The 27,935-nt window shown below is 51.1% G+C and overlaps 14 protein-coding genes across 14 annotated transcripts; 6 read left to right on the forward strand and 8 right to left on the reverse strand.

The window, feature by feature from the left end:
* Nucleotides 1-1,748: 1,748 nt before the first annotated feature.
* On the reverse strand, nucleotides 1,749-5,396 carry HETIRDRAFT_156799 (uncharacterized protein; the record flags this gene model as incomplete). The annotated part of the gene is made up of 16 exons (XM_009553340.1): nucleotides 1,749-1,956; nucleotides 2,037-2,194; nucleotides 2,248-2,357; nucleotides 2,424-2,583; nucleotides 2,639-2,716; nucleotides 2,769-2,955; nucleotides 3,006-3,031; nucleotides 3,094-3,243; nucleotides 3,297-3,392; nucleotides 3,449-3,551; nucleotides 3,604-3,818; nucleotides 3,886-3,960; nucleotides 4,016-4,199; nucleotides 4,267-4,322; nucleotides 4,384-4,581; nucleotides 5,303-5,396. 16 exons carry the CDS (start codon nucleotides 5,394-5,396, stop codon nucleotides 1,843-1,845), a joined length of 2,004 nt encoding a protein of 667 aa, XP_009551635.1. The 3' UTR covers nucleotides 1,749-1,842.
* Nucleotides 5,397-5,810: 414 nt separating this feature from the next.
* HETIRDRAFT_327988 (uncharacterized protein) lies at nucleotides 5,811-6,626 on the forward strand (the record flags this gene model as incomplete). Its single annotated transcript, XM_009553341.1, has 4 exons — nucleotides 5,811-5,954; nucleotides 6,011-6,154; nucleotides 6,205-6,468; nucleotides 6,522-6,626. 4 exons carry the CDS (start codon nucleotides 5,811-5,813, stop codon nucleotides 6,624-6,626), a joined length of 657 nt encoding a protein of 218 aa, XP_009551636.1.
* A 277-nt stretch (nucleotides 6,627-6,903) lies between these two features.
* HETIRDRAFT_480909 (uncharacterized protein) lies at nucleotides 6,904-9,799 on the reverse strand. Its single transcript, XM_009553342.1, has 6 exons — nucleotides 9,594-9,799; nucleotides 9,383-9,544; nucleotides 9,160-9,315; nucleotides 9,029-9,103; nucleotides 8,877-8,970; nucleotides 6,904-8,817 (listed from the first exon to the last, which is right to left on the reverse strand). Exons 1-6 carry the CDS (start codon nucleotides 9,768-9,770, stop codon nucleotides 7,331-7,333), a joined length of 2,151 nt encoding a protein of 716 aa, XP_009551637.1. The 5' UTR covers nucleotides 9,771-9,799; the 3' UTR covers nucleotides 6,904-7,330.
* A 514-nt stretch (nucleotides 9,800-10,313) lies between these two features.
* Nucleotides 10,314-11,950, forward strand: HETIRDRAFT_389803 (uncharacterized protein). The gene is made up of 5 exons (XM_009553343.1): nucleotides 10,314-10,591; nucleotides 10,666-11,060; nucleotides 11,149-11,344; nucleotides 11,440-11,547; nucleotides 11,604-11,950. The coding sequence occupies exons 1-5, from the start codon at nucleotides 10,331-10,333 to the stop codon at nucleotides 11,607-11,609; spliced, it is 966 nt and encodes a 321-aa protein (XP_009551638.1). The 5' UTR covers nucleotides 10,314-10,330; the 3' UTR covers nucleotides 11,610-11,950.
* HETIRDRAFT_327946 (uncharacterized protein) lies at nucleotides 11,798-12,058 on the forward strand (the record flags this gene model as incomplete). The annotated part of the gene is made up of 1 exon (XM_009553344.1): nucleotides 11,798-12,058. One exon carries the CDS (start codon nucleotides 11,798-11,800, stop codon nucleotides 12,056-12,058), a length of 261 nt encoding a protein of 86 aa, XP_009551639.1.
* Nucleotides 12,059-12,777: 719 nt separating this feature from the next.
* On the forward strand, nucleotides 12,778-13,721 carry HETIRDRAFT_328534 (uncharacterized protein; the record flags this gene model as incomplete). Its single annotated transcript, XM_009553345.1, has 3 exons — nucleotides 12,778-12,821; nucleotides 12,884-13,057; nucleotides 13,415-13,721. 3 exons carry the CDS (start codon nucleotides 12,778-12,780, stop codon nucleotides 13,719-13,721), a joined length of 525 nt encoding a protein of 174 aa, XP_009551640.1.
* Nucleotides 13,722-14,274: 553 nt separating this feature from the next.
* On the reverse strand, nucleotides 14,275-17,546 carry HETIRDRAFT_460901 (uncharacterized protein; the record flags this gene model as incomplete). Its single annotated transcript, XM_009553346.1, has 11 exons — nucleotides 14,275-14,623; nucleotides 14,707-15,415; nucleotides 15,472-15,649; nucleotides 15,711-15,786; nucleotides 15,840-15,993; nucleotides 16,053-16,395; nucleotides 16,453-16,589; nucleotides 16,671-16,843; nucleotides 16,941-16,960; nucleotides 17,177-17,371; nucleotides 17,436-17,546. 11 exons carry the CDS (start codon nucleotides 17,544-17,546, stop codon nucleotides 14,476-14,478), a joined length of 2,244 nt encoding a protein of 747 aa, XP_009551641.1. The 3' UTR covers nucleotides 14,275-14,475.
* A 1,384-nt stretch (nucleotides 17,547-18,930) lies between these two features.
* On the reverse strand, nucleotides 18,931-19,586 carry HETIRDRAFT_430094 (uncharacterized protein; the record flags this gene model as incomplete). Its single annotated transcript, XM_009553347.1, has 2 exons — nucleotides 18,931-19,303; nucleotides 19,336-19,586. 2 exons carry the CDS (start codon nucleotides 19,584-19,586, stop codon nucleotides 18,931-18,933), a joined length of 624 nt encoding a protein of 207 aa, XP_009551642.1.
* Nucleotides 19,587-22,001: 2,415 nt separating this feature from the next.
* Nucleotides 22,002-22,653, reverse strand: HETIRDRAFT_148152 (uncharacterized protein; the record flags this gene model as incomplete). The annotated part of the gene is made up of 2 exons (XM_009553348.1): nucleotides 22,312-22,653; nucleotides 22,002-22,243 (listed from the first exon to the last, which is right to left on the reverse strand). A coding segment is annotated over exon 2 (195 nt), but the record flags the coding sequence as incomplete, so codon positions are not given.
* On the reverse strand, nucleotides 22,347-22,568 carry HETIRDRAFT_412007 (uncharacterized protein; the record flags this gene model as incomplete). Its single annotated transcript, XM_009553349.1, has 1 exon — nucleotides 22,347-22,568. A coding segment is annotated over one exon (222 nt), but the record flags the coding sequence as incomplete, so codon positions are not given.
* Nucleotides 22,654-22,903: 250 nt separating the features above from the next.
* Nucleotides 22,904-23,730, reverse strand: HETIRDRAFT_412008 (uncharacterized protein; the record flags this gene model as incomplete). The annotated part of the gene is made up of 2 exons (XM_009553350.1): nucleotides 23,347-23,730; nucleotides 22,904-23,296 (listed from the first exon to the last, which is right to left on the reverse strand). Coding segments are annotated over exons 1-2 (493 nt in total), but the record flags the coding sequence as incomplete, so codon positions are not given.
* Nucleotides 23,731-25,144: 1,414 nt separating this feature from the next.
* On the forward strand, nucleotides 25,145-25,348 carry HETIRDRAFT_327860 (uncharacterized protein; the record flags this gene model as incomplete). Its single annotated transcript, XM_009553351.1, has 1 exon — nucleotides 25,145-25,348. The coding sequence occupies one exon, from the start codon at nucleotides 25,145-25,147 to the stop codon at nucleotides 25,346-25,348; it is 204 nt and encodes a 67-aa protein (XP_009551646.1).
* Nucleotides 25,349-25,872: 524 nt separating this feature from the next.
* Nucleotides 25,873-26,623, reverse strand: HETIRDRAFT_480925 (uncharacterized protein; the record flags this gene model as incomplete). The annotated part of the gene is made up of 6 exons (XM_009553352.1): nucleotides 26,385-26,623; nucleotides 26,286-26,329; nucleotides 26,175-26,222; nucleotides 26,082-26,109; nucleotides 25,952-26,021; nucleotides 25,873-25,898 (listed from the first exon to the last, which is right to left on the reverse strand). The coding sequence occupies exons 1-6, from the start codon at nucleotides 26,595-26,597 to the stop codon at nucleotides 25,873-25,875; spliced, it is 429 nt and encodes a 142-aa protein (XP_009551647.1). The 5' UTR covers nucleotides 26,598-26,623.
* Nucleotides 26,624-26,761: 138 nt separating this feature from the next.
* On the forward strand, nucleotides 26,762-27,839 carry HETIRDRAFT_125825 (uncharacterized protein; the record flags this gene model as incomplete). Its single annotated transcript, XM_009553353.1, has 9 exons — nucleotides 26,762-26,862; nucleotides 26,926-26,967; nucleotides 27,028-27,072; nucleotides 27,201-27,223; nucleotides 27,295-27,356; nucleotides 27,416-27,463; nucleotides 27,513-27,545; nucleotides 27,615-27,762; nucleotides 27,823-27,839. The coding sequence occupies 9 exons, from the start codon at nucleotides 26,762-26,764 to the stop codon at nucleotides 27,837-27,839; spliced, it is 519 nt and encodes a 172-aa protein (XP_009551648.1).
* Nucleotides 27,840-27,935: the final 96 nt, after the last annotated feature.

Genomic DNA, 27,935 nt, shown 5'->3' on the forward strand with positions numbered 1-27,935 from the left:
CTGCACGAGCGGGAACACCGTCGATGTCATCTTGCCATCTTCCCTCCCCAATTTATACCAGCGGATTGACGGCAACAGGACGCGACGAGCGTCCGACGGAATCCACGAGTCACGCGCGTGCAGAGGTGCCAAGAAGATCACTGTCAAGACTTCATCGTTAAATTAAGGGTGGCGGGCTGAATTTATGGCTATGTTCATTTGCTTTCATCGCCCATCGCAAAATAATGTCGCTCAAGGAACGTTGCCAGTGCATCCCGGTGAATTCCGCTAACTGTCGGATACGCGCAACAGCTACATCGAGAACAGTGAGAGACGAAATATCGAAAGGCACAATACCTCGATGTTCCGTATGACAGACGTAAGACGGCATAACTAGTGTTGTTCCACGAACGCCCGTGTGGAACTTTCGGGATCGAGAGAAGCAACAAATTGCACTGCAACACTAAAGACAGTGGGGCACGAGACTGAACGATCAGGAACATGCGGATGACAATCGTTAGTCGCCCAACTAATCAGTGCCATCTACATACGATGAGATTGAATATTGCGGTGACACGCACGCGAAGAGATATGCGAACGAGACCAGACAGACAACAAGAGGTTCACGAGAAGCAGCTGTGGTCCTCTTGAGCACCTGGTCTCAGATGGCGACGGTGCCTGGAGTAGTAGGGGCCTAGCTGATAGCCCGCATCACATTCAGGCCGAACTGTCTGTGTCTGTCCATGTCAGAGGCTCTGATGAAGACGCGAGGGCGCTGGCGACACCTGGCAATTATCACGTAATATTGATCCAGGAACTCGGCGGGCTCTTTGATCTGAAATCAAAACGGACAGGACCTCATTTCGACCAAGTTCAGCGCGAGTTGATAAGACTCCCCCTGCCTCCGAGACCCACGTATTTGTGGACGTCCTCCTGATCTAGCTCTTCTGCCACTCACCCACGAGAAGGGGTCAATGCGCCTCGGGCCCAACTCCAGCCCTCAGTAAGCCCTTGGGCGGTTTCACCTATAATCTGGTGTCCCTCGAGTCGAAGCTGGACCAACCTGAATGAGTTTCTAGGAGTTTAATCATGATTCGGTACTCAAAATTGGTAGGGGGATGCCATGCTTGGATATACAGCTATCAAAAGTATTATTTCAGCACCGATAGGTGCGTAAAACCACACATCGCCAGTGACGTGTCCCATCCTCCAACGAACATCGACGGCGGAGTGATAACCAGTGATTCAACACACTTGTCGCACACGCAGCACGGTGAGAGTTAGCTATTTTCGACGAAGTATTGGGCATCAGGATGACGAGCTAGCTCCAAAAGAGCAAATGCGAGAGCCCTCTCATGCTACCGACATTTTCAAGATCTAAGTTAAATGTTTGATAGTCGAGGCATACGCGATTTATAGCCATGAGGTTATCACGGTGAGTACGGCTCCTTTGTTCTTGACCCTTCTGGGTTAAACATCACCGTGTACAAGCCTATGTTGCATACCTCATGACCTCTTGAATTCTCGTTGTTGAACGTTCAATCGCAAGATTCATTGGCGCTGAGGCAGACGTTTCGAAAGCTGGGTGAAAGTAAATTATGACTCACAAAATAGGAGGGATGTTTTCCGTGCAGAATTCAGTCTGGTATCAAGCGCTTGAGGATTATATGTAAGGGCTCTGTGACGCACCGGGAAATTGGCGTCGTTTCGATACCACTCCCTGCCTAGTGATATGGGATGCCCATACCCAGCTGGAGACTCACGACGGTCGTGAAATACGAGCAAGTGTGAATTAGTGGTCCTCATGTAATTTACGGAATGGGAAGCCCTCGGGTGTTCTTCATGAAAGAAGTGTACTTGCAGCTAAAGTACGGCAGGCTGGAGCACCGCTTGCGCCCGTCCGAAGGTGCGCTTAGCATGCCTGAGCAGAGCAATGACGCCCTTAGGCGTCATACCTTCCATTCGCTTGACAGCCCCCTTTAGCGCATATAACAGCCAGAACGAGACGGCGGCCAATAGTCAGCATAAAAGTTCATTTTGCAAAACTTGTGACGTACAAGGCTTCGGGGTCGAACACGGGCTAGCCGCTCCTTCTCTTCGGAGCTCAAGCCAACAACTTCAGAGTAGTTGATTCCATGTTGTAATTCAAGGCTTTCGTCCTCCATAAACGCGCGTAGATCCGCTTCTTGCCGACGAAGGTGTGAGGAGTAGCGACCTATGAAAACTAGATGAATAATGAATGATGAGAGATGATCCAACGAGAACTACCATCGATATCTATACGAGAGAGAATATATGGGTCCACGGATGCGAGTTCCGGAATGGTTTTGAAAAAGGAAGATGTTCGCAGCTGGGGGTACCGAAGCATGTCAAAAGCGCTGTATCGCCGCAGATCATTTAAGCAACGAAAACGGTTGAGAGCAAGCGAACGTCAAGTAATGTACCTTCGCATGACCCCGTCTCGACGCACGTCAAATCCATGTTTCTCCCACCCTTGAGGACTCAAGGCTAGCCCCTTCATGAGCTGCATAACCCGCCCCATCTCGTCCCGTGTTCTATTGAAGATCGCCCATCGCTCGTCTGACACCACACCAGCCACCCTGCCTGTGCATAGGATGACGGATGAGTAGCGAGATAGTCGCATGGCGGAACTTCATACCTTTCTCGGTTAGGCGCGCGTCTGCATTGTCGCTTCGTAGCGTCATACGGTATTCAGATCGCGAAGTAAACATGCGGTCTATGGCATGTCAGCAAATTTCGGGACAGTGCCGGGAACGAGACAAACTCACAGGGTTCTTCCGCACCCCGTGTGATCAGATCATCAATCATCACGCCCACATATCCATCGGCACGGGTGACAATCAAGGGGGGACGTTGCTGCGCCTCCAATCCAGCGTTTATGCCCGCTATAGCTCCCTGAGCTGCTGCTTCTTCGTATCCTGTGGTGCCGTTGATTTGACCGGCAAGGAAAAGACCCTGTGGAACAATTAGATAGAACAAAGAAGAGGCCTCAGAGTTCGGCTTACCTTGATCCGTTTTGTCTCAAGAGTAGCTGGTTGTGGCGAAGACAATGAGGGCCGATTTCGCATGACCAAACTATAGCTGATTTCGCACCAGTTAACTCTCTTGGGTCTACGAAGTCATACTCAACGCCATACGCCGGCTTCACCATCTTGACATTCTCTAGCCCTGGTATTGTGCGCAACATAGGCTCTTGCAGCTCCTCTGACATGCTATTTGAGATGCCATTGGGATAAACGAGGTCTATAACAAGAATTAACGTTTGTAACATATGATCCATGCTGGCGCTAACGTACTGGACTCATATCCTTCGGGCTCAAGCCAGATCGTGTGATTCTCCTTCTGTGCGAATCGGGTGACCTTGGCCTCAAGGGAAGGGCAGTATCTTGGGCCTGAGAACCGAGTGTGATTGAGTTCCATGAAAGCGTGTCAAGTGAAGGCTACTAACCCTTCTTGGTCTCCTGAATGTGAACGCTACCATGCATGCTGTCCCGGATGAGTTTGTGCGTGGCCGGCGTGGTGAAGGTTTTGAAACATGCCACTTGGTTATCCTATCAGGCACCGTCACTTATAAGAGAAGTAGTTTCCTAATCGTCGATTTACCTTGTTGTCGACCGTTCGATTGATGAAACTGAATGGATGAGGCTCTCGATCTCCATCCTGGCGCTCCATGCCATCGTAATTGATCGTGCTGCCATCAAGTCGTGCCGGGGTGCCAGTCTGAAGACGCCCGAGCTGGAATCCGGCCGCGTTGAGGGAAGCAGACAGGCCATGCGTAGGTTGTTCGTTCATACGCCCAGCGGGGAAGCGTTTCATCCCTGTGCATTCGGGAAAAGGATCACTAAATTTGGCCAGGCTGAACGAAGGAAGGTGATTGGAAGATACCGATGTGAATCTCTCCAGAGAGGAAGGTGCCCGTGCAGAGGATGACGCGGGAGCAGTCAATGACCTCGCCCGAGTCTGTCGGCAAATTTAAGTGGAAGAACACGAATATTTACCTTGAAAGGGAGATTACCTAGACGAACGCCATTGACCGTGCCCCATCTCTCCTGATTTGCGTCCGACTCGTCATTGAAACGGCTTTTATCAAAGACAAGATCGAAAACGCTTCCGGACCATATATCGAGGTTTGGGTAACTGGATAGCGTGTGTTTCATGTGCCGTTTATAGAGTGTGCGGTCAATCTGAGCTCGTGGGCCCTGTGTAGTAGAGGACACGTCAGTCAGATAGCTGATCAAATGGGAGAAGGCCACAGCGACAACATACCCATACGGCAGCGCCTTTTGATCGATTCAATATATGGAACTGTATCCCAGCCTTGTCTAGAACCCAGAGCGAGATGTATTAGCCCCAGATCAATCAGATAGACAGTATGTTACTTACCCGCTACCCTGCCCATAACGCCATCAAGCGCATCGATTTCTCTGACGAGGGTCCCTTTGCCGACACCACCAATGGAGGGATTACAGGACAATTCTCCTATCGTGTCCAACCGCTGAGTGAGTAAAAGGGTCCGTGCACCTGTGCGTGCTGAGCCTGCGGCAGCTTCACAGCCTGCATGACCACCGCCAATGACACAGACTATAGAAACGACATGGTAAGCAATTTGTTGGAGTGGAGGGACGGTCGGAAAAATGTGAGAGACGGGAAATCGACTGTTCGTACTCGATGAGGAAATCAGCACCAAACCATGCTTCTGGAATGGTTACATATGGATGACATGGCAAAGAGAGCATAAACAAGAACAACCAGTGTATCAGCGAGGGAAAGGGGCTATGGGAATCTTCCGAGGGGAATTCCGAGATGAGGTGCCAGACTCCAAGACGTAAGAGGCCTCGTCACATCTAGCGCCAGACAAGGGCGGAGAATTGCACCGTTTAGAGATGCATCCGTAATAGGGTATCGTGGGGCGGTGACAGTAGACAATGGATCATCAAGCCCGCATGTACGTGGCTCGATGCAGTTGTGATGCCCGCTGCTATAATTTCCACGGCAACTCAGGTGCCGTGCTGTAGCAACCAATGTTCCACGCGGCATCCGGTGAAACCACCTCCAGTCCTCTGTCCGCTAGGACTCAGACCAGCGAGAATGATTGTGTGAACGTGGCACTGTGCACACCCCTTCCGAGAAAAGCACGAGATGGAGACAAAAAAAGGTTCAGGTCTCGAGAATGAATAGCGGTCGCTTTTTGGTCGAGCATCAAACGTCTCTTGGGGACATCAGGCAAAAGTGCTCCATGATCAGTCACCCAAAAAGAGAGTCGCCGCATCACTAAGTAGCGAGTCAAAGAAAAAAAACATACCATCATAACGACCTGTATGTGCCTTGGCAGCGTACGTTCGTACTCTTCCCGACTGTAGGCTGCGCTTGTAGGTGCTTCGCGTGAGCTGGAGCATCGGTGTACCGGATGCTAGCCTCTGCTATTCCTAGCCAAATTCGGAAAACTCCAGAAGGTTGTTTGGATCAGAAGCTGTTGCCAAACAACGTTGAGTCAGCACATAGCCAGAGCCTCCTGATAGCAATTGCATTTTATCGCATGTCAACGAACAACAGACGACACCTGCCTTAGCCAGGAGAACTTGTATCTACTGTTCCTAACTGTTGTAGTCGAGACAACCGGTGAATGGGGTGGTGTCCAATCCGAGGGCTTCTAACTCGGAGTGGGGTAAAACACGTGATGACTCATAATGCCCGCGTTCCGCGTTCCTGGGTACGCCTGAGATAACTTCAAAGGAGCTTGCGTGTTCTGTTCCCTCGCTTTCGTCGACTCTTCATACAACAAGCGTGTAGTCCAGTATCTCTGCACAGCTATGACCGACCCCGTCGCAGACAAATCTGGCTTCCTGTGCATGTATATGTCTAGCCACCCAGACACACTCGTCTCGTACGCGAAACACTATGGCCAGATCCGAGAGCACATAACTAGCGCGAAGATGGAGTCTATAGACTCACAGGTTTGTGTGCGACCACTTTTTTTCCCCTCATCGCTCACTTATATCGTATCCTACAGGGCATGAAGCTTTCATATCAGACGAAAGCGAATTCTTCTAGACAATCTGTTCATGTGCCATTTAATCCCCCGCTCGCAGGTTACGAGGAAGTCAAACCTCGTCTTCTCAGTATGAAGGCAGACGCAGATGAGGCGCTAGGAACTGTAGGCATCTTCGTCGCTGGCATTAGTGTATTGCCTCACCCAGCTTTCAGGCGAAAGCACCTCCGATCACCTCGTTTCGCCTCCCACTCAGGACGTTCCAGACGTTCTCTCTTATCAGTTTTCTAGTGTATACCACCTATGCTCCAGTCAACGATCCGTCACCGGTGTGGGCTGTTGGACAATTCCTACATTCACTGGTTGGTGGGCAGACAACCATGGCCTTCATTTGGGTATTCCTCGGCGTGGTACACGCCGGAGAAGGGCTTTACGCGACCCTGCTGGCGAAGAAACACCAGATGCCCTTCTCAACTGCGGTTCGTCCACAGATGCACGTGATTGTTCTCGCTAAAAGTGACGTTGTTTTTAGATATCATATATTACGGCGATTACCATCTTCGGGTATCCGGTCTTACTCGACCTACGCTCGCGGATTCAGACAGCTCGCATTGAGTCTATCATGAAGGGACAGTGAGGTTGTGATCGCCTACGAGGGCATCATCTAAACTGTCTGAGTATATTGGTCTGCATATGTGTTTTGTAGGGTTGTAGTCAATCTTCGCTGTCTCATCAGAAGGCTTAGATATCTCGTACTACGATCTATGGTATTTCGTCAGAACGTGTCCTTATCATTGTCGAACTCGTTCCACTGAGAGAACCAAAGATAGTATGAATGACTTCCCGAGGGCCACGGAACCGATGAGACTGCTGAAGCGAACCTCTTGAACGAGAGATAGGAAGGAACCGTCGACGACGTCAGCAAACGACAAATGTGACATTGGGGATATACAGTAGCCTACAAAGTCCCAAAACCAAACGTAGGCGTACCGTACAGCGAAGACACCAAGAATGGACCCAAAAAGCACCTAGCATACACAGATAAAGAACTAACAGGGGTCCATGAACGCTTGCTACAGAACAAGAATAGGCGTGAGTGCTCACGCCGCGGGCGCTAAGCATGCGAGATGTGAAGTCAGAGATGAGTATCGAAATACATAAAATGACAACGAGAAGAAAAGAGTCTAGCAGTCGCGAGTACATGACGTCGACGGAGGGACAGATCACGTTAGCATTTATGCAAAGAAAAAAATAACAGGGAGAAGCAAACTGTCAGAGCACGATAGCGCAAACTGATAACGAAAAGAAGAAGGGAAACGTACAACCGTTGCGGGCCTACCACTATGAATAACCTGTCCAGGTCTGCACCGCTGGTTGCTGCATAGGTCCGAAATTCATATATGCTGCGGAAGGCCCGCCGACACCGTATTGGTATCCATAGACTTGCGCCGGGGGATGCGAGAGCGGAATACTCCTTAGCATGCCAGGCGAGACCGCGGGATTCAGTATGTGGGAATAGTCTGTGGACTGCGGCGCGGACCAAGAGGCCGGATAGCCATCATGAGACGGGGGAGGTTGAGGCGGAGGTGGGTACGGCTGCGCTGCTTGATAGTCAACTGCAGGCGAGCTGTGGAATTCACCAGCCGACATTGATCGCTCGTATTCGGGATAAAAGATGAACGGTTTGTCGCCGTCATCAAGGGGCTGTGTATGCGGGTTGGAATGCAAGGACATAGGTGAGGTCTGGACCTGCGGGGGAGGGGGGGTAGCGAGGAGGTTCGGAGCGAGTTGCAGTTGGGGACGACTGAACGAATCTCTCGTAGATGGATACGCGGTCGCCGGATACGGGGGCCGATTAGGAGGCGGGAAGTCTGGCGGCGGTAGAGGGACTTCGTCAGGAGAGTTTTGAGACGACACCATGGTAGCCTGTCTTGGGTGCCGTTGCGCATCATCATTGACATGGTTCGGCGCACTCGTCAAGTTTTCGTCGTAGTTTCTGTTATGGCTGATATGCCCGAGAACCACTGGGTCCGGAGGTATGCCGACATCCATAGCGTTCACCCCGAGCGAGGTCAGTGAAGGCTTTTCATCGTGCCAGATCGGAGTGACGGTGTCCGTAAGCGGAGCAGAGGGATAGACGACTTCAGGAGTCATGTCTCCTGAAGAAGGCGGCAACGCCTGGAGTTGGTCCACACCCCCCTTGAGGCCTAAACTCGCCATGGCTGAATGGTAATCGACGTGCATGGGGACCGCGATGACAGGCGAGATAGCGCTTAGCGGTGATACAGATGTTGGCGAGGAAGTGGAAGAGTCGGAGTCGGGAGACGATACCCGAGGATCACGAACAGTCGTGGTGAAAAGCGGTGGAGACTGCTTAGCTCGTCGCTGCGCATCCGAGTTCTTTCTTTTCGTTACGCCACTACTGCGGCGAGATTGCATCAGAGGGCGTGGCGGGGAGGTGTATGTCGGGGAAGAGCTTGGGGCATCGCCATTAGGGTTAGGGTTCTTCGAATAAGGATTTTCTGGACTTTCGTCGCGAACGAAAGGTTGACGGGTTGGCTGGAGTCCATAGGTGCGTTTTTTCGTGAGGCCGTGGATCTTCTGCAGGTGCTTCACAAGGGTTGGCTTTGTCTCTTCGGGTTCAGGCCGAAGCGATCCGTATGGTCTGCCGGCATGACGAAAGGATTGTGCTGCTGGGGGGAAGCTGTTGTTTCGTGGGAGAGGAATCCTGGGGGGCGCAGATGAGTAGTAATCAGGGTTCGCTGCACATGGCTGGAAGTTTTGACTCGTGATTAGGTCCATTGACTGCCCAGGTACACCAATCACGCCTGTGAAACGAGCTAGTGTTTGAGAATCCTTTCATATCCACGAAAAAGGAAGCGCGCACCATCATCTTCGGTATCCCTCGAGAGGTAAAAAAAATATTTTTGATGATCGACCTTGAACCAAAGAGGCGTTTCCTGGCGCTCTTGCAGACGCAACTAAATGGGGAATACGAATCGGATCAAAATCAGATACCGTGACAGGACCAATGCTTACGGTTTCGTAGAATAAGTCAACGAACACGGTTGTGTTGCTCTTGGGGTTGAGGATCATGTGCAGGTGGATGTCTTCCTTTTTTGTGAAAACAAAATCAGAAAAAATAAGGTGTAATGAATGGGGAGAAGTACTCGATGCAATTTCTCCGCGAGAAACTTCCATGCGGAACGGGCCTCCGAAGTGCCCGAAATGGTTGAGGGGCTATCTACATCATCTGAAGGGCTCGAGGCTGCGACAACGAACAGATGACGAGTGGTAGGAACCTTTTGATAGGTCGATGCGAGGAGCTATCGGGAACGTGGTCAGACCGAGGAGTAGGTTAGAAGAAAATGAAAAGGTGATGAATGGACTTGCGTCAATGCCACGATGCAGTGTTCCCAGCGATATGCGGTTGTTCGGCTGCGGGTTGAAGCGCAGCTCCGGAAGCTGATTGAACTGCCTCGAGCTGTTCTGAGGTGTGGAGGACATTTCGCCGGAAGTAGGTGCGGGACAGCTCGTCAGCCATAACACTTGAATCTGTGGGGTTTGTCAGCCGGGGCACTCCAGGAAGTGTTGAGGGACGCACTGGGACGACGGGGTTTATCATTCTCATGGTTCCCAGTAGAGTAGGAAGATATTGATCTCGAAGATCGTTCCAGCGCGGGTACATCTCCTCCGAGTTCTCGATGAGGACGAGGGTCGCTATAGAGTGGTGTGGGCCGGGAGGCCTGAAGATTCCGGGAGGTGGAGGGGGTGCGGCCATGATACGCAGAAATGCTCAGAGAAATAGACGATAAATTGGGTATGCGGGCGAGAGGAAGGAGAGGTAGAGAGAAGACAGATGAAATAGGCCTAAATCGAGAAAATGCTGGAATATATGGGGGAGGGAGGGTTGTTAGGGTATTGGCCGGCGGAGGGCGCGCATGGAAGGAGCTGGGAAGAGGCGGTGGAGGATAACCAGAGGATAGTAATTGTCGGAGATTCGAAACGGAGGTCGGATGGTTCTCTTGCTTAAAAAGTAAAACGAGTGAGAGGCTGCAGGGTTCGCGCACCGAGATCACTCATCATCCGTTCAGGAGAACCCACAAACAAGAATTCTCCGTCTGCCCCATTTGATCCTTCAGGCCGCCTCATGGCCCTGCTGCTCGATAAACACAGTAATTTAACGGACCACTATTCGTTGCTCGGTTCTGCCGACTCCGTCAACCCGGATGGTGGTTAACAGGCCTGAATTAGCTAATCATTCCGTTATCCTATTGTGCCCGCGCTGTTCGAACACATAACCTCAGACGCCTGTGCTGGTTGTCGTCGTCGTCGTCAGCAATGGCAGCCACAATGTCCTCCTCCCCAATAACGCAGGTCCAGCAGGTCCCGACCCAAGCTGCTTTGCAACCTCCTCTCCTCACACGGCTGTCTCTTGATCTTCGCGGCAAACGCTTCTCAGTCGACCGCGAAACCATCATGAACCTCCCAGAGTCCGTCCTCCTGTGCCTGTTCCCCAACGGCCTTGTTCTCAGCCGTCAAAGCATCGCCCTCTCCGATGGTGGAGAGAACTCGGAAGAGGAAGAGCTCTATGGTGTAGATGTACGTGTTATTCGCATAACCTGCAAGTGATGCCGCACTGCGTCAATCACGATCGCCAACGTCGTCTCCCTTAGTTCGACCCAGATTGTTTCTCTTACGTCCTACAATTCTTTCGCAACGCCTCAGACACGTTCTACGGTACAGAGACTACCCCGGGTCTCTTTGCCGCACAACAGCCATATATCGAGAACGCACCTTCGCCTGAATTCGCTCCAGCTCAGAATCCGCTTCTTACCAAACAAGCCATAATTGTTCTCCGCGAAGAGCTTGAGTATTTCTCTATCCCTCCGAAAAACAGCGGCGCTGCCACAGACTCGAACGGGATCGCCAACGAAGGCCTGCTGGAGCTGAAACGGAATTGTGGGGAGTATCTGCTTGACAAGCGCAACATATTCACAGCGCTGCAACGCAATGTGAACAAGGAGAACAATATTGCGGAACAGCATCTGATCGATATGCTATGCATGAGGTATGTTTCGCTGTACACGTGAAATCTCTTGTCTTTCACATTTTCGCATGTGACTATCTGATCTGATCTTCTTTGCTTTCATCCACAGTGGTTTTGACCGCGACGACGAATGGGGATATCGCGCGGTGGAGCCTTCGCGATGCTGCATTTCGTCAATAGCATTGGTTCTGCTCAAGACAGGCATCGTGCACTCGACGTCTCCAGCAGGTGAGCGACAAGTCACGATCGACTACAACCAGATGAGTACGGCGCAGAAACTACTGCTCTTCTGGCGGAAACCTGCCGTGCGTTCTGTTTTCGTTCTCTCACTTCTCGATTCACGATCGGCTAAATTGCTTGCACATTCATGCTGCTGTCTATTTATCGTTCATCGCTTCAGCGGAAATGCTGGTGGGACGGGATCGAAATCGATCTGACGCCGAACGGGGAACAGCCGAGAAGCGTGAAGCTGTGGGCCCGCAGAGTTTGGACGTTGGAGCTCAGCTTGGTTCGTCTTACTTTTTTGCTTCTTTAGTCCCCTTGGCTGTCAATGACGGTTATCAGGTCTGAACCTTAATATTTCATCCGGACGCATTTTCGCGCGCTTTGTGGTCCTGCATTTACGACAGCACCCACCCGCACGCTCAGGCATCCTCGTCCGAGTTGCCCTCGTCGCCCGACTGCTCACGTTCCTTCCGTCGGTTTCTTCTCCTCTTGTCCGGTCTCATTCCAACAGCGTCGGTTCACCCCTACTTCGCATGCATGCACATCTATGGACGTCGGATACCCGCATCGATATCACACTCTACTGTTTGTCTCTTCTGTTCCTTATTCCGTGTTTCAGCCTTCTTAGTCCCCAGTCTCGCTGTATCCCGTCGCTCGCACTAATTACAGTCGTTGGTCGCGTGGCCACCCTTGTCCCAACTATGAGCAGATTAACTATCACGGCAGAACAGGCCAGGACCGACGCAAATTTATTTTCGCCGGGTGCCTTCGTGTTAACACGCCGTGCTATCTAAGTTCAGCTTCGTGCGTGCATCCGCGCGACCTTGCGCTTACCATATACTATTTCTGGCTTCGCAGATCGTTGATGCAGATGAGGGTGGGTAGCTATCGCAGAAAATTCTAAATCAACCTTGCATCAACCAATCGGTGGTTGTTTCTTGAGCTGCTTCGTCAGTGATGTGTTTAGAATGGCAGCTGGAAGTACCTAGCTCGTATGTCTGTTCCACCGATATGATATCGATCAGAGTTACCCCAAGCAGCCCCATATCGTAACCGCAAGATAGACGGATGTCCAGCTCGCATCCGGCCGCTTTTGTTTATAGTTCGCGAATTTCCAAGAACGCGGGATGTCAATGGGGTCATCGCTTGTTTCCACGATCCTAATTGGAGTGGAGTGCCGAGGTCTACGCGTGTTCGAAGTGGGATACATGAGTGTCTTCCACTGCCCGAGATCGTAGCTGCGTGAGAGAGATCGGAGCCACCAAATAAGTTATACTTGAATCATTGTCGCAGACTTGGCATTGTTCATTTTCTCGATCCAGATGTTGTGTCAGGTTGTGTCTACGCTCCGAATTCCGTGCCGTCGATGGGTTTTGGTTACATTATCCATCGGATGTTGGCAAGGGCTTAGATGACTAAAATTATCCGTATATATCAGATCTGAGATAAATCCCTAGTAGCTGCTCTCGGTTGCCTCTATTTCTTCAGTCTTCACACTTGTCTTTCTATTGACATGGCCGATTTCGATCTTGAAGACCTTGTCGACGTCGAACAAACGTGCGTACGATGATTTTTTCAAATGGCACTTGCTTGTGATCTCACAAGGGCGTGTTTCACAGTTTCTACAACAGCGGCTATGAAGATGGCTTTGCGCACGGACGCATCCATGGACTGATTGAAGGCCGGGCTTTGGGTAAGGAGAAGGGCTTCGAGATGTGGGAGGAGATTGCTTTCTACGAGGGATTTGCAAGGGCTTGGGTCGCATTCTACGCGCTCACCGGCTGGACAGACGAGTTGAGTCTTGCTTTTGCTCGTTCGTGACATTCCCCGAGGCCGTTATATTTCTCATCAGGGTTCCTTGCCCACACCTGTCACTTTTCGGTTGCTGGCAGGATCCATGTCCTGACAGCACGATCCTGGTCACGATGACAATAAAACGTCACTGGGCGTTTTCTAGCCGTTGTCGGAGGTACCCTGCTCCCGAGGTGCTATTCATCACTATGACCGAGCTCATGACATGGATTGGAGCTACAGTACATGAGCAAGATCGCATTATATTAGCCTCATTGCGTCTCCAGTCACGGCGCCGAGCCTTTCCCGGGTGGCGTGCTCAACTCTGACTTTGCACTACTCATTCACTTTTACAACAGTCGTGTAATGCATCACGCTCGACAGCTCCTCGACATCACGTCACATTTCCCTCGCGTAAATCCGAGCACAAGTCTGACTGGATCCGACGACGACGGTGTAGATATCTCGGCTCTCCAGCGCCAGACGCGGTCACGCTACAAACTTCTCTGCGCCACGCTAGGCATCCGCCCCAGCTTGCGCGCTGCGGATGTCGACGATGATCGTATGGATGACGCAGACGGTGCCAATAGAGATAAGAGGAAGAAGAATGTATGGAAGGTGGAGGGCCCACCCATCCCCAAGAGTGAGCAAGGCCTCAGCTTTTAATCAGGGACTCAGGAGGTATAGTCTTCGATTATATTGCGTTTGAGAGCACGGGACCAGTTATGTTTTTTTGGGTCGTCAGGCGGCACAGGCGACTGCTCCATGCGCTTTCCGTGTGGAAATGCTTATCACATTCTCGAATCCGCGTCCCTGCAAATTTAGGCTCTGATCTCGCATGACACGACGGGGCGTGGAGGCTGGAGGATGATAGGGGTAAGAAGTTCGCAGCTATGACCGGTTTGGCACTGGCTTCCGTTTCTTGCGTCTACTTTTTCTATGGAAGTGCTCGTTTACTGCATCTTAGTCCATGGCACCGGAGCTGTATGGAAGGAGGTTCCTCGGTTAGTCCACTTTCTCTTGCTTCGTGGTATCTTGTAGGGCCTTATGGGCGCAGCGTGCATCTACTTCGTTCATTTAACGAGAGGATACTTTGCGGAAGGGACATGCGCTAAATCGAGCGTACTTATCAGACAGGCTGTGAAGACGCCCTCGGTGCGGCTATGTTGTAGGACTTGCTAATCGGAGTGGAGTGAGTGCTAGCATTTCTGTACGGCATAGGGGAATGAAAATGAAGATGGAATTGTGGAAATAGATAGGTGATACACGCTGTAGTAACATGTCCGTTTCAGCTACGCTGATAAGCCTGATCCAGCCCCCTTATAATTAAGCTACATTCCGAGAGATTTCCTTCGTAGTACATTTTGTTTGAACTCCGGCACGTATAACCTACGCTTCTTTTGTCCTTGGGCTTCCCCATTCAATTTGAGCAGCAAGTCGAACTCGAGCCCTCGCCTCCGAATGCGTTGACGCTCTTGGGGTCGATCCCACCGGGGACGTCAAGCGCTGGATTGGCAGTGAAGAAGCCACTGGGCTTGAACGTGACGCGGAGATGGTCGACAGGCATGCTGGAAGAAAACGCGATGTCAGCAAAGGTTTTGACGCTGCGCTCCACGAAGGAAATCGAGAACGCGCAGGAGAAGACACTTACACGGGCCAATCTTCCGGCCGCGGGATGTGCGTCGTGCCCACGGTCAGGAAAACGACCAAGTCCTCGTCCTCGATCGTCTTCCCCTCCTTTCCGTCCTTCTCGAGCCACTTGCCAACGCTATCCTCTGGCTCGCCCCGCGCCTGCGGCACGTACTTCCCTGCAGGCCACATCCTGCCCCCCTTTGTTCCAACCTGCTCGTCGTCCCGCATCACCCACATCGTCTTGCTTGCGAACCTCGCTCGCTCGCCCACCCAGCCGTCCGGCCGCGGTAGCCATGCCGTCACACCGCCCTTGACACCGAGCGAGTACCCGACGGGCTGACCGGTCGCGTAGTGCTTCCGCGCCGAATTGACGATGCGCCATCTGCGGTCCGTCGCAGCATCCCAGTCGCGCGCGCCCTCGCTCGCCTCTTTGAGGACCCGCTCGTGCGTGCGGAAGCCGTTTCCAGCGTAGTTTCGCTCAGAGCCAGTTGCATGGGGGATGGGAAGCACGTCGGTCTCGACGATGGAATTTGACAGGCCATCAATCATGGAGTCCACCCTGAGAGAAAAGATGTGCTGGTGATTTTGTGCGGTGATGCCGGGTGCGACCTGGACCCCATAAGGAGACTGTTCGTTTGGCCCAGAGACATAGGCCTGTAGTATCCCAGTGAGGCGGATCTCGAGCTCGATGGAGCCGTCCTGGTAGAACAGATAGTTCCAGATGTACTCTGCGGTGGATTGGATATTAATGGAGCGCGGCAGCAATAACAGCAAATGGGCATACCATAATTTGCGAGCGTGCAAACCATGCTAACGACGAGCCTTCTGCTCCGGACAGAGTGTGATCGTCCACCGGTGCGGTAATCTGTGTGCTTCCAGAGCAACCCAGCGTCCTCCTCATGGATACAGATGACGTTCTTGATCACGACAGCCGAGCCGTCGTGGCCGGTGTACGCGCCAGACTGTGATATCGGAGGTAAGTTCGAGTTCATCGGAGATGGACTCGGAGATGGGGTGACTTACCAGGTAGTGAATTTGCCCAAGGCAATCGCATCCAAGTGAGAGCTCATTCGCCATGGTGCCCATTCCATATTCACCACTGTTGTCTATATCAATTCATAGTGTTTGAAAATAAGCAAGACAATTACGCACGTGTCGAACGCGAACTTCCGCGGGTGCGGGTGTTCAGGTGCACCGTAGGGAACGACCATCTCCGCCATCGAAAGCCGATAGAAGATCGGCCTGACCGTCCCATCGTCGTTGTACGTAATCGTAGACAGTGCGATGCCTTCGCGCTGGCTGAAGCCTATCCCCACATTTGTATAAGTATCAACTCGCATTAGGATTTTGGTGAACGGTGCTCACCGATGTGCATCTTCCACTTTTGCCATTCCAAAACGTTTCCGTCCATCTTGAAGCTGACGCCCTCCGGCTGGACGACGTGCAGCGGTTTGATGTCATCTCGGAACTTGAATTCCTTTCCTGCCTTCTTCGCGTCCTCCGCAAGGATATCGGGGAGGTACTCCTGCGGGGTCATCGGCGGAGGCATGCGTGGGCGGTTGGCGGATTCGACGTTGTCCGTGCCAGCGAGTGGCGGGGGCTTAGTCGAGGGGACGGTCAGCGACGTGGGGTCTGTCGTCAAGTAATGGCCGGGGAAGTCGATGTGGATCACTTTTCCAGCGTTCATGTCCACAATGGGGATGAAGTCCTGAGTGCGTTATTGTCAGGCAAGAGTAAGAGGAAAGAGGGGAATGGGGTATCTTACCAGAGGATGGCCGTACAAGTTGTCGTGCTCTGATGTGCGAGCGAACATGAGCGCCTGCTGGATGCGCTGCGTGATCGGGAACCGATCGTCGTACCCGATAGACCAGCCGTCGGCGAAAATCTGGTGCGGCTCGATACCTGTATGTACAATCCATATTAACATCCGGACTTTTAAATACAAAAGAACAGAGATGATTCCAAGGAAAGAAGACAACGCACCGACTGCTTTCGCGAGCGCGCGCACTCGCTCGTCGGCCTTGACGATCTCTTCGCAGGCAAGGAGCTCCCCGGGCGAGAGCTGAGGCTGGGTGCCCTCCGGGAGCTTGTCGAGGGTCTCGACGGCCCATTTGCCAGTGCTCGAGTCAAGCGCGACGATTGCATCGTATGCATCACTGTAAGTGAGTTACCAGGACAGATAACGAGAGTTATGATGGATATGTTCAGCGGTGGCCTGGTATGAGAGAGCACTGAATCCGCTTGGGAACACACCCGGAAACGACATCTAAGAACTGAAGGATAAAATTGGGTCAGCACGCCGAGCTCTACAATGAAGGATGAAAAAAGAAATGGATATGAATCGTCCCCAAGCAATGATTTGTGGGGACCATGACAGTCATGACGAAATTCATGGTGAGCCCCACACACGCAAGATCTCGGATCGGATGTGAGCGAGCTCAAGGTCTACTCCAGAGCCTCAACGAGTCAAATAGATGTACAGCACTTACATCAACTTCGGCTTTTCTGACGAGCGGAACCTTGTCCTCTTCCCGGACTTTCTCGCCAGTGACGAGCGGGATGCCGAGATGCGCAAGCACCGCGCGTTTAGGAGGAGGAAGGAGGTAATTCGTGATGAAGCGAACGGCCTTGATCGACGTCTTCTCGGCGATATGATGGCGGATCGCGAGCGAGACTGCGAGGATCTGGACAGCGAAACCCACGGATGATGAGAAGGTGTCAGAGCAAGATAAATGGAACGAGACGCACCTCGTCTGCAGTCAGCGGATCAAGAGGATGAGTGGGAACATCGTTCCCCGGAGTCCGCTTGACTTCGGTCGCAGTGCTCGGAGCAACGGGCGTAGCATTGTTCGCGGCCATGATGGGTGAGGCTTGTGTAAATTTACTGACGAAGTAAGTTCAGAGAGGTTTTTCTGCCTGGATCAGCGGAGGGCGGATGGAAGAAAACAAGGTACATGGAGGGCGTAGCGGGTGCCTACTTATAATGCCCGGAGACGAGCCTTAATGGCTCTCCGAACAAGATAAGATAAGCCTTAGATTGCGCGGGTCGGCGGCAGGCTGCGGCAAATCCCAAAGGGGCGCTTCGACGCGTCAGTCACGCGATTCGCACGTGAGCCTCCTGTTTCGTCTCCGCGCTCCTTCCAAAGCTCGCAATCCAGCAGCCTCTCTGCGCCGTGGAACACCACAGGCGCGGACGCTGGGATGTGAGCGCTGTGAGCACCCGATTGATGTGTCCGCAGCTCTCCGTTCAAGCTGCGCTTGTCCACAGTTACGACTCCACGGGTCGCTCTCGAGCCGTCTGGAGCAGGCGCGCGCTTATCTTTATCTCCTTCCAGGCTGCCATCTCAGTCACATCCTGCCTGCGGCGTCGCCTTATCGGCATTCTTCTCCCCCAAACGTTCGTTAGGGCAACCCGAATCTAATCTACCTTCTCCGCTCGGCCGACGGCGCTTGTTCGTACGATGCATTTTTCAGGAGCTTCGGAAAGCTGGCTGGGGCGCGAGTCCTCCCGATCGCAACATTGTTGCGAGGGCAATCCGGAGCCCAAGGTACGTCAACTGTCTGCGAAGTTATCTGCAAGGTCGATACCAGACGCCAGATTGAAGATCCCGTTGGGCATTCCACAGATCACGTACGGACGGCGTCCTTTGTTCGGATCCGTTCGCATCACTACTACACACATCTCTTGTCTCTTATGGACGCTTTCGGACGCTCACGAGTTCGAGTGCCGTCACAGGATACCTGCACCTTGCCGGGTTCTGCCTAATCTCATGGAGCTTCTTCCGAGTCCATCTGTCGATAAATGAGCACAACGGATGTGAAGCCGTACGATTTACGATATGTTTTAGCTCAAATGGACTGGTTAAGTACCAAAGAGATTTAATTTGTACGTTACTTGGTTCATTCAGGCATGATCGTATCCTTGCAGGCCTTCCTCTCAGGCAACGATACGATGTTTGCGACAGAGACATCGCCAGTGCCATATTCAAAATGATCCTTGTAGTTATTACTTTAAAACTTATCCACGAGACTACAAGTGTCCTGATGAAATACGCGGTGCACGATAGAGTGTAACCTGTTGATAAACAGGGGAGGAGAAGGAGCAGTGACGGGAATGTTGTGGGGCGGAGGAGGTTCAATACATGTATTCTTTGCTGTTCCAGTCAGTTTGCGTCGCCTCGAACGAACCACTTCGCGGAACATGCGCTCAGCCATGTCATCTTCCGCCTTGATTCACGTCTGCTCAAGCGAGTTCCGCATGGGCAGACACGAGTAGCCGATTTTTGTCGTCGAGATGCACATAAGAGGAATGGTGTGGCCGGACTTGGTTGACGTTGTGACCCGGCTCCACCGAGAGCTGGATCAATGCCTCCAGCTCGTCTGCGAAACGAGTCCACATCTGAGACCAGACCTGCGGCGGCCCTTCCAAAACGCTATAGGATGCGATATGGCATTGCGTAAGATGCAGCGATTTCAGCGTGAGTTTGTGTCGCACGATGAAGTCTGAGACGTGAGTTTCCTCGTTGAACAAAATCATCTGCAATGACAGGAACGCGAGCGCAGGAAAGTCCAGCTCCGAAAAATTGACCCGATGGACAACGCCGACGTCCAGATCACTGTGAAGAGTGAACGACGTGAGAGAGCGAACGAGGCGAGAGCGCTGAGAACGCGAAGCTGCATTGTGTACTCCCAAAAATGGACAAATGAAGACCGAAGGTCTGGCGGTGGAGGCTCCAATCCCCAAGATGGTGAGATACGGATAGCATCGAGTCCACGGAAGAGGTTCTGAAAATCAGGTTTATCATACTGTGGGCCGTGATATGCGTACAAGCCATTGATGGTGAGAGAAGTGAGTGTAGCTATGGGCAATTGGCCTGAAATTCCGCGGAGGATGGCCATTTGAAGTGCCCATGGATTTGGCGAGTAGAAATGTCTGCTCCCATGCCAAAATGATAACGACAGACACTTGATAGATGGAAGGCGGCGAAGGTAAGAGAATGACGAAATGAGAGAGTTCTCTAAGGTGTCACTGACTGCGAGCGGTTAGCACAAAGGCAATGGACTCCATGCTCGGCGAGAACCTATATCACATCAGCCTCGACAATAAGTGGAATGCATCTATCCTAGAACAGATACAGATCTTCTCCTTTTGAAACTACATAGGCTTCTCGAAAGAAAATTTCTTGAACGAGGCATGCTAGCGCCTTGGACCGCGCAATATTACTGAATGCCTCTGCGCTCTCAGGTGTATTGGTGACATTAACCCGTTCAAATACGAGTGGCGTGACCATCGCACAAAATGTCCTGTTCAACAGCCGAACCTGTAAGAGGATGTGGCCGAGAGGAACCGCGTCAAAGATAGCTTCGAGGAGCTCAACAGGTAAGGAACTCATGTTCCAATTTCCGACCTTGGTAGCGGGAGTGTCGGCTGTGTTCTGAGGTGAAGGCTTGAAGGGAACGGTAGACAAGGGTAAGCTGAGTGACAGGAAGAGACGCAAGGCGAACACTACCAGGCCGCTAACCCCCTGCGGTCCAAGCTGCTTCAAACCACATGAGCCACTGGTCACGAATAACGTCATTCTCACTCGCCACAAATCAGCAACGCATCTCGGAATCTTGTAACTTGTCCGAGTCAGTCACAGTATCAAGGTGTGTTCAAGACATCTTCACGATGGTGCCTTCCAGTGCCCGTGAAGCTTGCCGCTTGGGTGTCGCTTGTCAAACGTCGCATGTCAGAGATGCGGCGGCGCGAAGAGAGCTCGATCATTCGTGCATGGAATGTAGATCAGCACAGACCAGCATTCAACAGAAGGAGTGCGAAGGTTTCCAAGTACTAGTTAAATGGTGTGGATATCGTACAAGCATAGGTGTTGTCAGCAAGATACACTGAGAAGCCTGCTAACATCTCTGCAAAACGAGTGAGTATTTTCGAGGGCACCTGCGCAGCGGAAAATAAGAACTCGTCGTTTGCTGTTTACATAGCATCTTGCGAGAGTATGCAATGACACTACAGCGACTTGAGTATGCATTCGTGCCAGGTTTACGAGAGCCTCTTCGATGAATATGTTCCTAGACGAGAAAGTGAGCGCAAAGAAGTTGAGCTCTGTCGAGCTATAAAGACCTTACTGCTTGAGAGACAAAGTCAATGTCGACATCGCTATGAGAAGTAAGAAACCTGTCGATGTTCTCATGGATGCAAGGTTTGAATGCAAAGACTGCTCTGGAGGATACCCAGCCAAAACGATAGGTCTCGAGGGTCGAAGGAGCATGAAAGGAAACTGACAAAGCATAGGATTCTGAAAATCGCTATTTTTTTGAATCCGAGCGGCCAATAGACTTCAGCTGGCTCTTGAAGAGAGCCTACACCGCGCAGTCTGCGTCAGCCTGGGTGGTCAGATCTGTCAGAGACCACGCAGCGTTTCTAGCAGTTTTCCAGCGCACAAGACATTCTGTTTGGATATGGGCTTGTCCTGGCGAAGAGGGTTCTTCGAATATGGAGCTAAATCGTTCATAAGGCAAGGGTGTTTTGAACGATACGACACCTACTGTAGGTCGTAGGGCCTGCAGACTCGCAGAGAGCTGCAGAGAGCTGCAGAGAGAGTACCGCTTCCCACGCGAGTCACACTGATCGGTTCCCTTCATTCTCGACATTGACATCTCTTTTCATTATCACATTCGCTCAAAAACTGCCCCGAAAACACTCCGAAAACACTACTCACAAACTCGTATCAGCGATGTGTGTATACTATGACGAAATCAAGATCGAGGACATGGCTTAAGGTGACGAGAAGGTCGTGTACCACTACCCATGTCCGTGTGGTGACCGATTCGAGATCTCCCGTAAGCAGCTTGCGAACTACGAGGACATCGCGATACGTCCGAGCTACAGCCGGGTGATTCGCGTTGAGCGTTTTCACGACCTGAGTATGGTGTCTGGAGCCGGGTGTTTCTGTGCGAATGTTGGACAGCTGGACTATGAGATGAACCACCAGATAATTAGGATGAGGGGGAAAATGAGAGCGCAGATGAGAATACCAACGAAGTGGTCGAGGAGTTTGTGGACGCACTGGAGCACTTGGCGATCTCGAGGGCCAAAGATGGTCTCGGCAACAGCATAATTGGCGCAGGGCCTTCTGTCGCAGTCTCCCCGGGAATGGCTCTCAAAGAGCCATGTTGCAATGTGAAGGGCGGTGCGAAGAGGATAATTTCATGCATATCATATGGCATGGTGTAGCACTTGGTCCGGTAATTATCTACTGTCTGTACACCGTTTACCTGTACAGTGTTTGACACAAGTTTTGAACGTGATAGCAGAACAAAGAATTGCCATTTCATGTGTTTGATGATAGAAGAAACATTGAGGAGAAATACCAGTACACAGACAGTACACAGACAGTACACAGACAGTACACAGACAGTACACAGACAGTACACAGACAGTACACACACTGTCGGCAGACGTAGCGTCTGTAGTTAAGTAATCTATGAGCGAAGCACGTTGGCCAGGCATATTCTTTCGAAGCAGCACGATAGACTGTCTCGATGATATCAAACAACTGTATAGAGCAACGACTTCATAAGTTGACAGCAATCTTGCAAAACAAAAATGTCAAAGAGCGCGTACCCGTCAGTAGCACGACGTCCACGGGAAAAAGCTCGCTACCTCTGCGTAACCTTTGCCGTCTCGGTCAGTTTGCATCGTCTCGAACGAACCACTTCGTGGAACACCCGCTCGGCCCTATCATCGTTCGCCTTGATCACTGACTCCCCATCCGATCTCCATACTCGCATATACGAATAGCCAATTTGCTCGTCGAGATGCACATAAGAGACATTGTAGGGCCAGACTTGGTTGCCGTTGTGATCGGGTTGCACCGAGAGCTGGACCAATGCCTCCAACTCATCCGCGAAACGAGTCCATATCTGAGACCAGACCTGTGGCGGGCCTTTCGCCAAGCCAAAGAATGTGATATGGCATTCCGCAAGATGCAGAGACTTCAGCGTGAGTTTGTGTCGCACGATAAAGTCTTCGACGTGAGTTTCCTCGTTGAACAAAATCATCTGCAATGACAAGGACGCGAGCGCAGGAAAGTCCAGCTGCGAAAAATCTACTCGAGGGACAACGCCGACGTCCAGATCACTGTGAAGAGTCAAGGACGTGAGAGAACGAGATAGAGAGGCGAGAGGGCCGAGAACACAATGCTGCATTGTGTGCTCCCAAAATTTGGCAAATGGGAGCTGAAATAACGGGGCTGGGGGGTCCAAGCCGCAAGACGATGAGATACGTAGAGTGTCGAGTCCACTGAAGAGATTCTGAAAAGCAGGGTCATCAAACTGTGGGCCGTGACATGTGTACAAGTTGTTGATGGAGAGACAAGTGAGTGTAGCTAGGGATAATTGACCTGAAATCGCGCGGATGATTGCCATTTGAAGATTCCATGGATGTTGTGAATAAAAGTGTCTGCTCCCAGACCAAAATGATAACGACAGGCATTTGATAGATGAGAAATCGCGAAGGCAGGAGAATGACAAAGCGAGGGATTCCTGTAAGGCTATAACTTCTGGGTGCGATGTGTTCAAGGACAATCGGCTCAATGCTTGACGAGAACCTATATCATATCAGCCTCGAACCCCTCGGAATAAGGTTGAGCACATTTACCCTGGAACAAATAGAGACCTTTGCCCATGAGAACTGCATAGTTTTCTCGGAAGACAATTTCTTGGACAACACATGCAAGCGCCTTGGATCGTAAGATATTACTGAATGTCCTTGCGCTCTCAGGCGTATTAGTAACATCGACTCGTCGAAATATGAGCGGCGTAGTTATCGCACAGAATGTCCGGTTCAACATTCGAACCTGTAAGAGGTTCTGGCCAGGAGGGACTTCGTGAACGATGGCATTGAGGAGCTCGTAAGGTAAGGAATTCATAGGTGTTCCAAGTTTCAACCTTGGCAGCGGGAGTGGTCATATATGTTCTGGTGGATCGAGTTGAAGGCCCAAAAGACAAGGGTAAGCTAAGTGGCAGGATGAGACGAGGTAGTGGCAGGAAGAAAGGAGGTGGTGGACGCCTCCTACCAGCCTTGCCCTCCAAGCTACTCCAAGAGACTCCAAGTCACGATATTCACCGGTCACGCGCCACGGAGCTTTAGCATGACGTCGGTCTCACTCGCCACAAGCCGGCAACGCATCTCGGAGTCTTTGAATTTTGCATACTCTCGTAACGCGCAGTATTACGGTGTGTTAATGGTGCGCTAGTGGTGTGCTACACTTATGTTACAGGCGGTTGGTTTTACAATGGTGCCTGGGCCCTATAACTGCCCTACAGTGTAGCTTGCCGCTTATCACATGTCAGCGATGCGGCGGGACCGCACGAAGAGAGCTCGATCACTCGCGCATGAGAATGTAAATCAGCACATTCAGCAGAAGGCTTGCGAAGACCTCCAAGCACTGGTTGGAAGGGTATGGAACTGTGACTGAGAGTACTTGAAGTTGGAACTCACCTCGAACCGGTACGAACATGGGTGTTGTCAGTGAGTTACATCCATATCATGCGCAGCGGAATCTACGAACTTGTTAGTTTGCGGTTTAGGGAACATCTTGAAAGATCATGCAGCGACTTGAGTGTGCATCCATGCCAAGTTTCAACGCGAGTCTCTCCGTTGAGAAAATTGCTTGAGACAGGGAACTGAGCGAAGGGAAATTGTGATCTACAGAGCTGTAAAAGAGATGGGGACGACGCCAACGTCAATATCGCTGTGAGGAGTGAATGATTTAAGAATAATTTGGATGTGAAGTATCGCGTGCTTCCAAAATCTGACAAACGAAATCCTGTAAAAGCAATCCGCAACTCTGTGTCCACGGGAAGGTGAGAGAAACCAGGTGAATAGTCCTCTGAGAGGTTGTCAAGGAGTTGGCAAAGGGTTGTGATCAAGAAGTAGCCATATAGAAAGAGCAAGACCAGGGCATCAATGCAATCAGTTGCTCAGAGACTGGGAAAATATGGACCGTTGATGTCCTCGTGGATTCAAATGCGAAGACTGCTCTGGAACAATGCACAGCCAAAGTGACAGCGACAGCTCTCGAAGTATGAGGGAGAATGAAGGGGGAAGGATAAAGCGAGGTTTTGTCAAGATCACTGTTTCTGAGTCCGAGCGGTCAGTGAAAAGGAATCCCATTGGCTCTTTAATAGAGCCTACGCCGTGCAGTCTCCGTCAGTCTGCTAGATGGTCAGAGACCACGCTGTGTTTCCAACGCACAAGATATCCTGAGTGAGTGATAGCAAGAGGGAGGGTTACCGCCGTCACGCTCGTCACACCAATGAATCTGATGTTCGGCTGGCACGTGCCTTGTCGTTCTCTTCGAGTTCTTGACAATTTAGCTACACTGAGACTATCCCTTTCTTTATCACACTCCCTCAAAAATCGCCTCGAATCATCTACCCAAAACCTACCAGCGATGGGCGCCTACTACGACGAGATTGAGATCGAGGATATGGCTTGGGATGACGAGAAAGCCGTATACCACTACCCATGCCCGTGTGGTGACCGATTCGAGATCTCCCGCAAGCAGCTTGCAAACTACGAGGACATCGCGACATGTCCGAGCTGCAGTCTGGTCATTCGTGTGATATATGACCCGGTGAGTGTTTTCACGACCTGAATAACATGTGTCTTTGGGCTGATTAGGTTCGGCGTCGGGTTTTTTTGTGCAAATGTCGAATAGCTGGACTATGAGGATGAACCACCGGATAATGAGGATGAGGGGGAAAGTGAGAGCGCGGACGATGGTGATGAGGATACCGACGAGAAGGACAAGGAGTTTGTGGACGCACTCGAGCACTTGGCGATCTCGCAGGAGCCAGCAATGGTCTCAGCAATAGCATAATTGACGCAGAGCCTTGTGCAGGAGTTGCGCAGCACCCGCTCCGGGAAGTGCTCTCAGGGAGTTGTGGTGCGATCTGAAAGGCGGTGCGAAGAGGATAATCTCATGGATAGCATAAGGCATGGTGTAGCACTTGGTCCGGTACTGTATCTATCATCTGTACACCGTTTACCTGTACAGTATTTGACTCGATTTTCGGATGTGGTAGCAGAACAAATAATTGTCATTTCATGCAGTTGATGATAGACGAAACATAGAAGGGGAATACTAGTACACAGACACTACACACACTGTCGGCAGGCTTAGTATCGGTAGCGAGTTGAGTAATCTACGAGCAAAGGTCGTGAGCCGAGCACATTGTTAGATGGGCATTGATCCAACCTTTGGGAGAAACTACGAGACCACGTCCCTTCGAAGCGCCACGATAGACTGTCTCAATGATATCAATCAACTGTATACAGCAGAACAACATGAGTTGACGACACTCTAAGGAAAAAAAGATAACAGTTACCTCTTGTTTGTTGTCCATAGCCCAATTACTGGTAGAGGGAGTAGGATCAGGTCAACACCGGTGAACACCACCTGCTTTCCTACGGATACTCACATCTTATTATTGTTACCAGTACCCAAATCGATCATGATGTGCTTGTTCCTGGTATGCACAGGCGCGAGCTCATCAAGAACAAGTCACGGTTGTGAACGCTACATAGCGTACCGATAGAAGAACATGACCGTGCATGGGTCATACAACTCGTACATCTGGAGATCCGCTACTATCAACGTCAAGTGACATGTCGTAGGATTCTTCACGCACCTTATTGAAGTCTGGGACTTCGGTGATGTCAACCAGGTAGATGACGGCAAAGTTCTGCACTTTCTCTGCAACGCCGTACAACGTCTCGTCCATGGTCATGCACTGCGTGTCCCAGTCGTGTCCGAAGCGGATCACCACAGTGCGGTCTTCCTCAGATTTGATAGCTTCATCGACATGCCAGCCAGAAGGAAGGTGGGGCAGAAAATAGGACATGTTGTCGACCTAGACACAGATAGACTACAGCAAACATTTCAGGTGCGGCGAGGACAAGGAGGACGGTGTTTAGGTTTGTTTGGAGTTCTGTATCCAACTTCACTGGTTCTCACCTTCGGTCACTGTTTCACGACCGAAACTTCTTTGCTTTTCTTTCTTCCGGAATGACAACATCTCAGAGACCAGTCGTGTTCATGGATGTCAATATCGGCGAAACCCCTGCCGGTAGACTGAAGATGGAGCTGTTCAGCGACATTGTGCCCAAGTTCGTTCATGTGTGATAGTATTTCATCCTCATGTCGAGTTGATCGTTTTCTTGCGTCTGTAGGACTGCAGAAAACTTTCGCCAACTGTGCACAGGAGAGTACAGGTATGTGAGACAAATAATCTCGATTGACATGAGACGTAAAACATGAGCGCGAATCTTCAGAGTCAATTCACGACCACAGGGATATAAGAATGCCACATTCCATCGGTACGCAACAATTTGTTTATCTTCTGACAATCTATCTCATGCTTGCTGACAAGCGTCTTTTCATAGAGTGTAAGCCAAACAAATACATGCCCTCAGAGCCACGGGTTCATATCATTTAACTTCCATAGGGTGCCAAACTTCATGTGTCAAGGTAGGCATCACGGGCCACATTGACGCCCCGGCTTATTCTCTCGACTGCACTGTCTAACATGCATGCTACAGGTGGTGACTTCCTCAACGGTGATGGCACAGGATCGTTCTCAATCTACGGGGACAAGTTTCCAGTTCGTCGTTGTCTTCCTGTGCATACCGATTCGAATGAAGCTAACCGGACGTGCTCCAGGACGAAAATTTCCAGGAAAAACATACTGGTCCAGGACTCTTATCGATGGTAGTTCATCTGCGCGTGGTCGAGTAATAGTGTCTGATATTTGTTTCAGGCAAACTCCGGTTCTAACACAAATGGCTGCCAGGTAAGCAATACACTTGTATATAATTCAAGCAGTCGAATCGTTGATGAACACACATGACGGCTTCTGCAGTTTTTCATCACGACAGCGAAATGCGATTTTCTTGATGGAAAGCACGTTGTCTTCGGAAAGGTGATAGACGGTATGCTTACACTGCGAAAGATCGAGAACGTTCCAACAGGCCCGAATAACAGACCCAAGCTGGCGGTGAAGATAGTCGGTACGCTGTACAAGTGTCTCTCTATGCAGCTGCGTTGCTAACGGGATTTTGCTTGGGTAGAATGCGGTGAAATGTAAAAGTGTAAAATTAGACTAAGCATGTACGTCGAAGATATCAATGCATGCGGTCATGATTTGGGACTGTGTTCCCATTGTGATTCAAACGCGCAACGA

This window comes from Heterobasidion irregulare (genome assembly GCF_000320585.1).
Source record: "Heterobasidion irregulare TC 32-1 unplaced genomic scaffold scaffold_11, whole genome shotgun sequence".
Lineage (NCBI taxonomy): Eukaryota > Fungi > Basidiomycota > Agaricomycetes > Russulales > Bondarzewiaceae > Heterobasidion > Heterobasidion irregulare.

Coding starts and splice junctions, on each gene's coding strand:
- HETIRDRAFT_480909 (XM_009553342.1), bottom strand. CDS start 9,770: ATGGCCGCACCCCCTCCACCTCCCGGAATCTTCAGGCCTCCCGGCCCA. Junction 9,316..9,382: donor CACTGCATCGTGGCATTGAC/GCAAGTCCATTC, acceptor CGTTCCCGATAG/CTCCTCGCATCGACCTATCA. Junction 8,818..8,876: donor GAGGGATACCGAAGATGATG/GTGCGCGCTTCC, acceptor CTCGTTTCACAG/GCGTGATTGGTGTACCTGGG.
- HETIRDRAFT_389803 (XM_009553343.1), top strand. CDS start 10,331: ATGGCAGCCACAATGTCCTCCTCCCCAATAACGCAGGTCCAGCAGGTC. Junction 10,592..10,665: donor AAGAGCTCTATGGTGTAGAT/GTACGTGTTATT, acceptor CGTCTCCCTTAG/TTCGACCCAGATTGTTTCTC. Junction 11,345..11,439: donor TCTTCTGGCGGAAACCTGCC/GTGCGTTCTGTT, acceptor TCATCGCTTCAG/CGGAAATGCTGGTGGGACGG.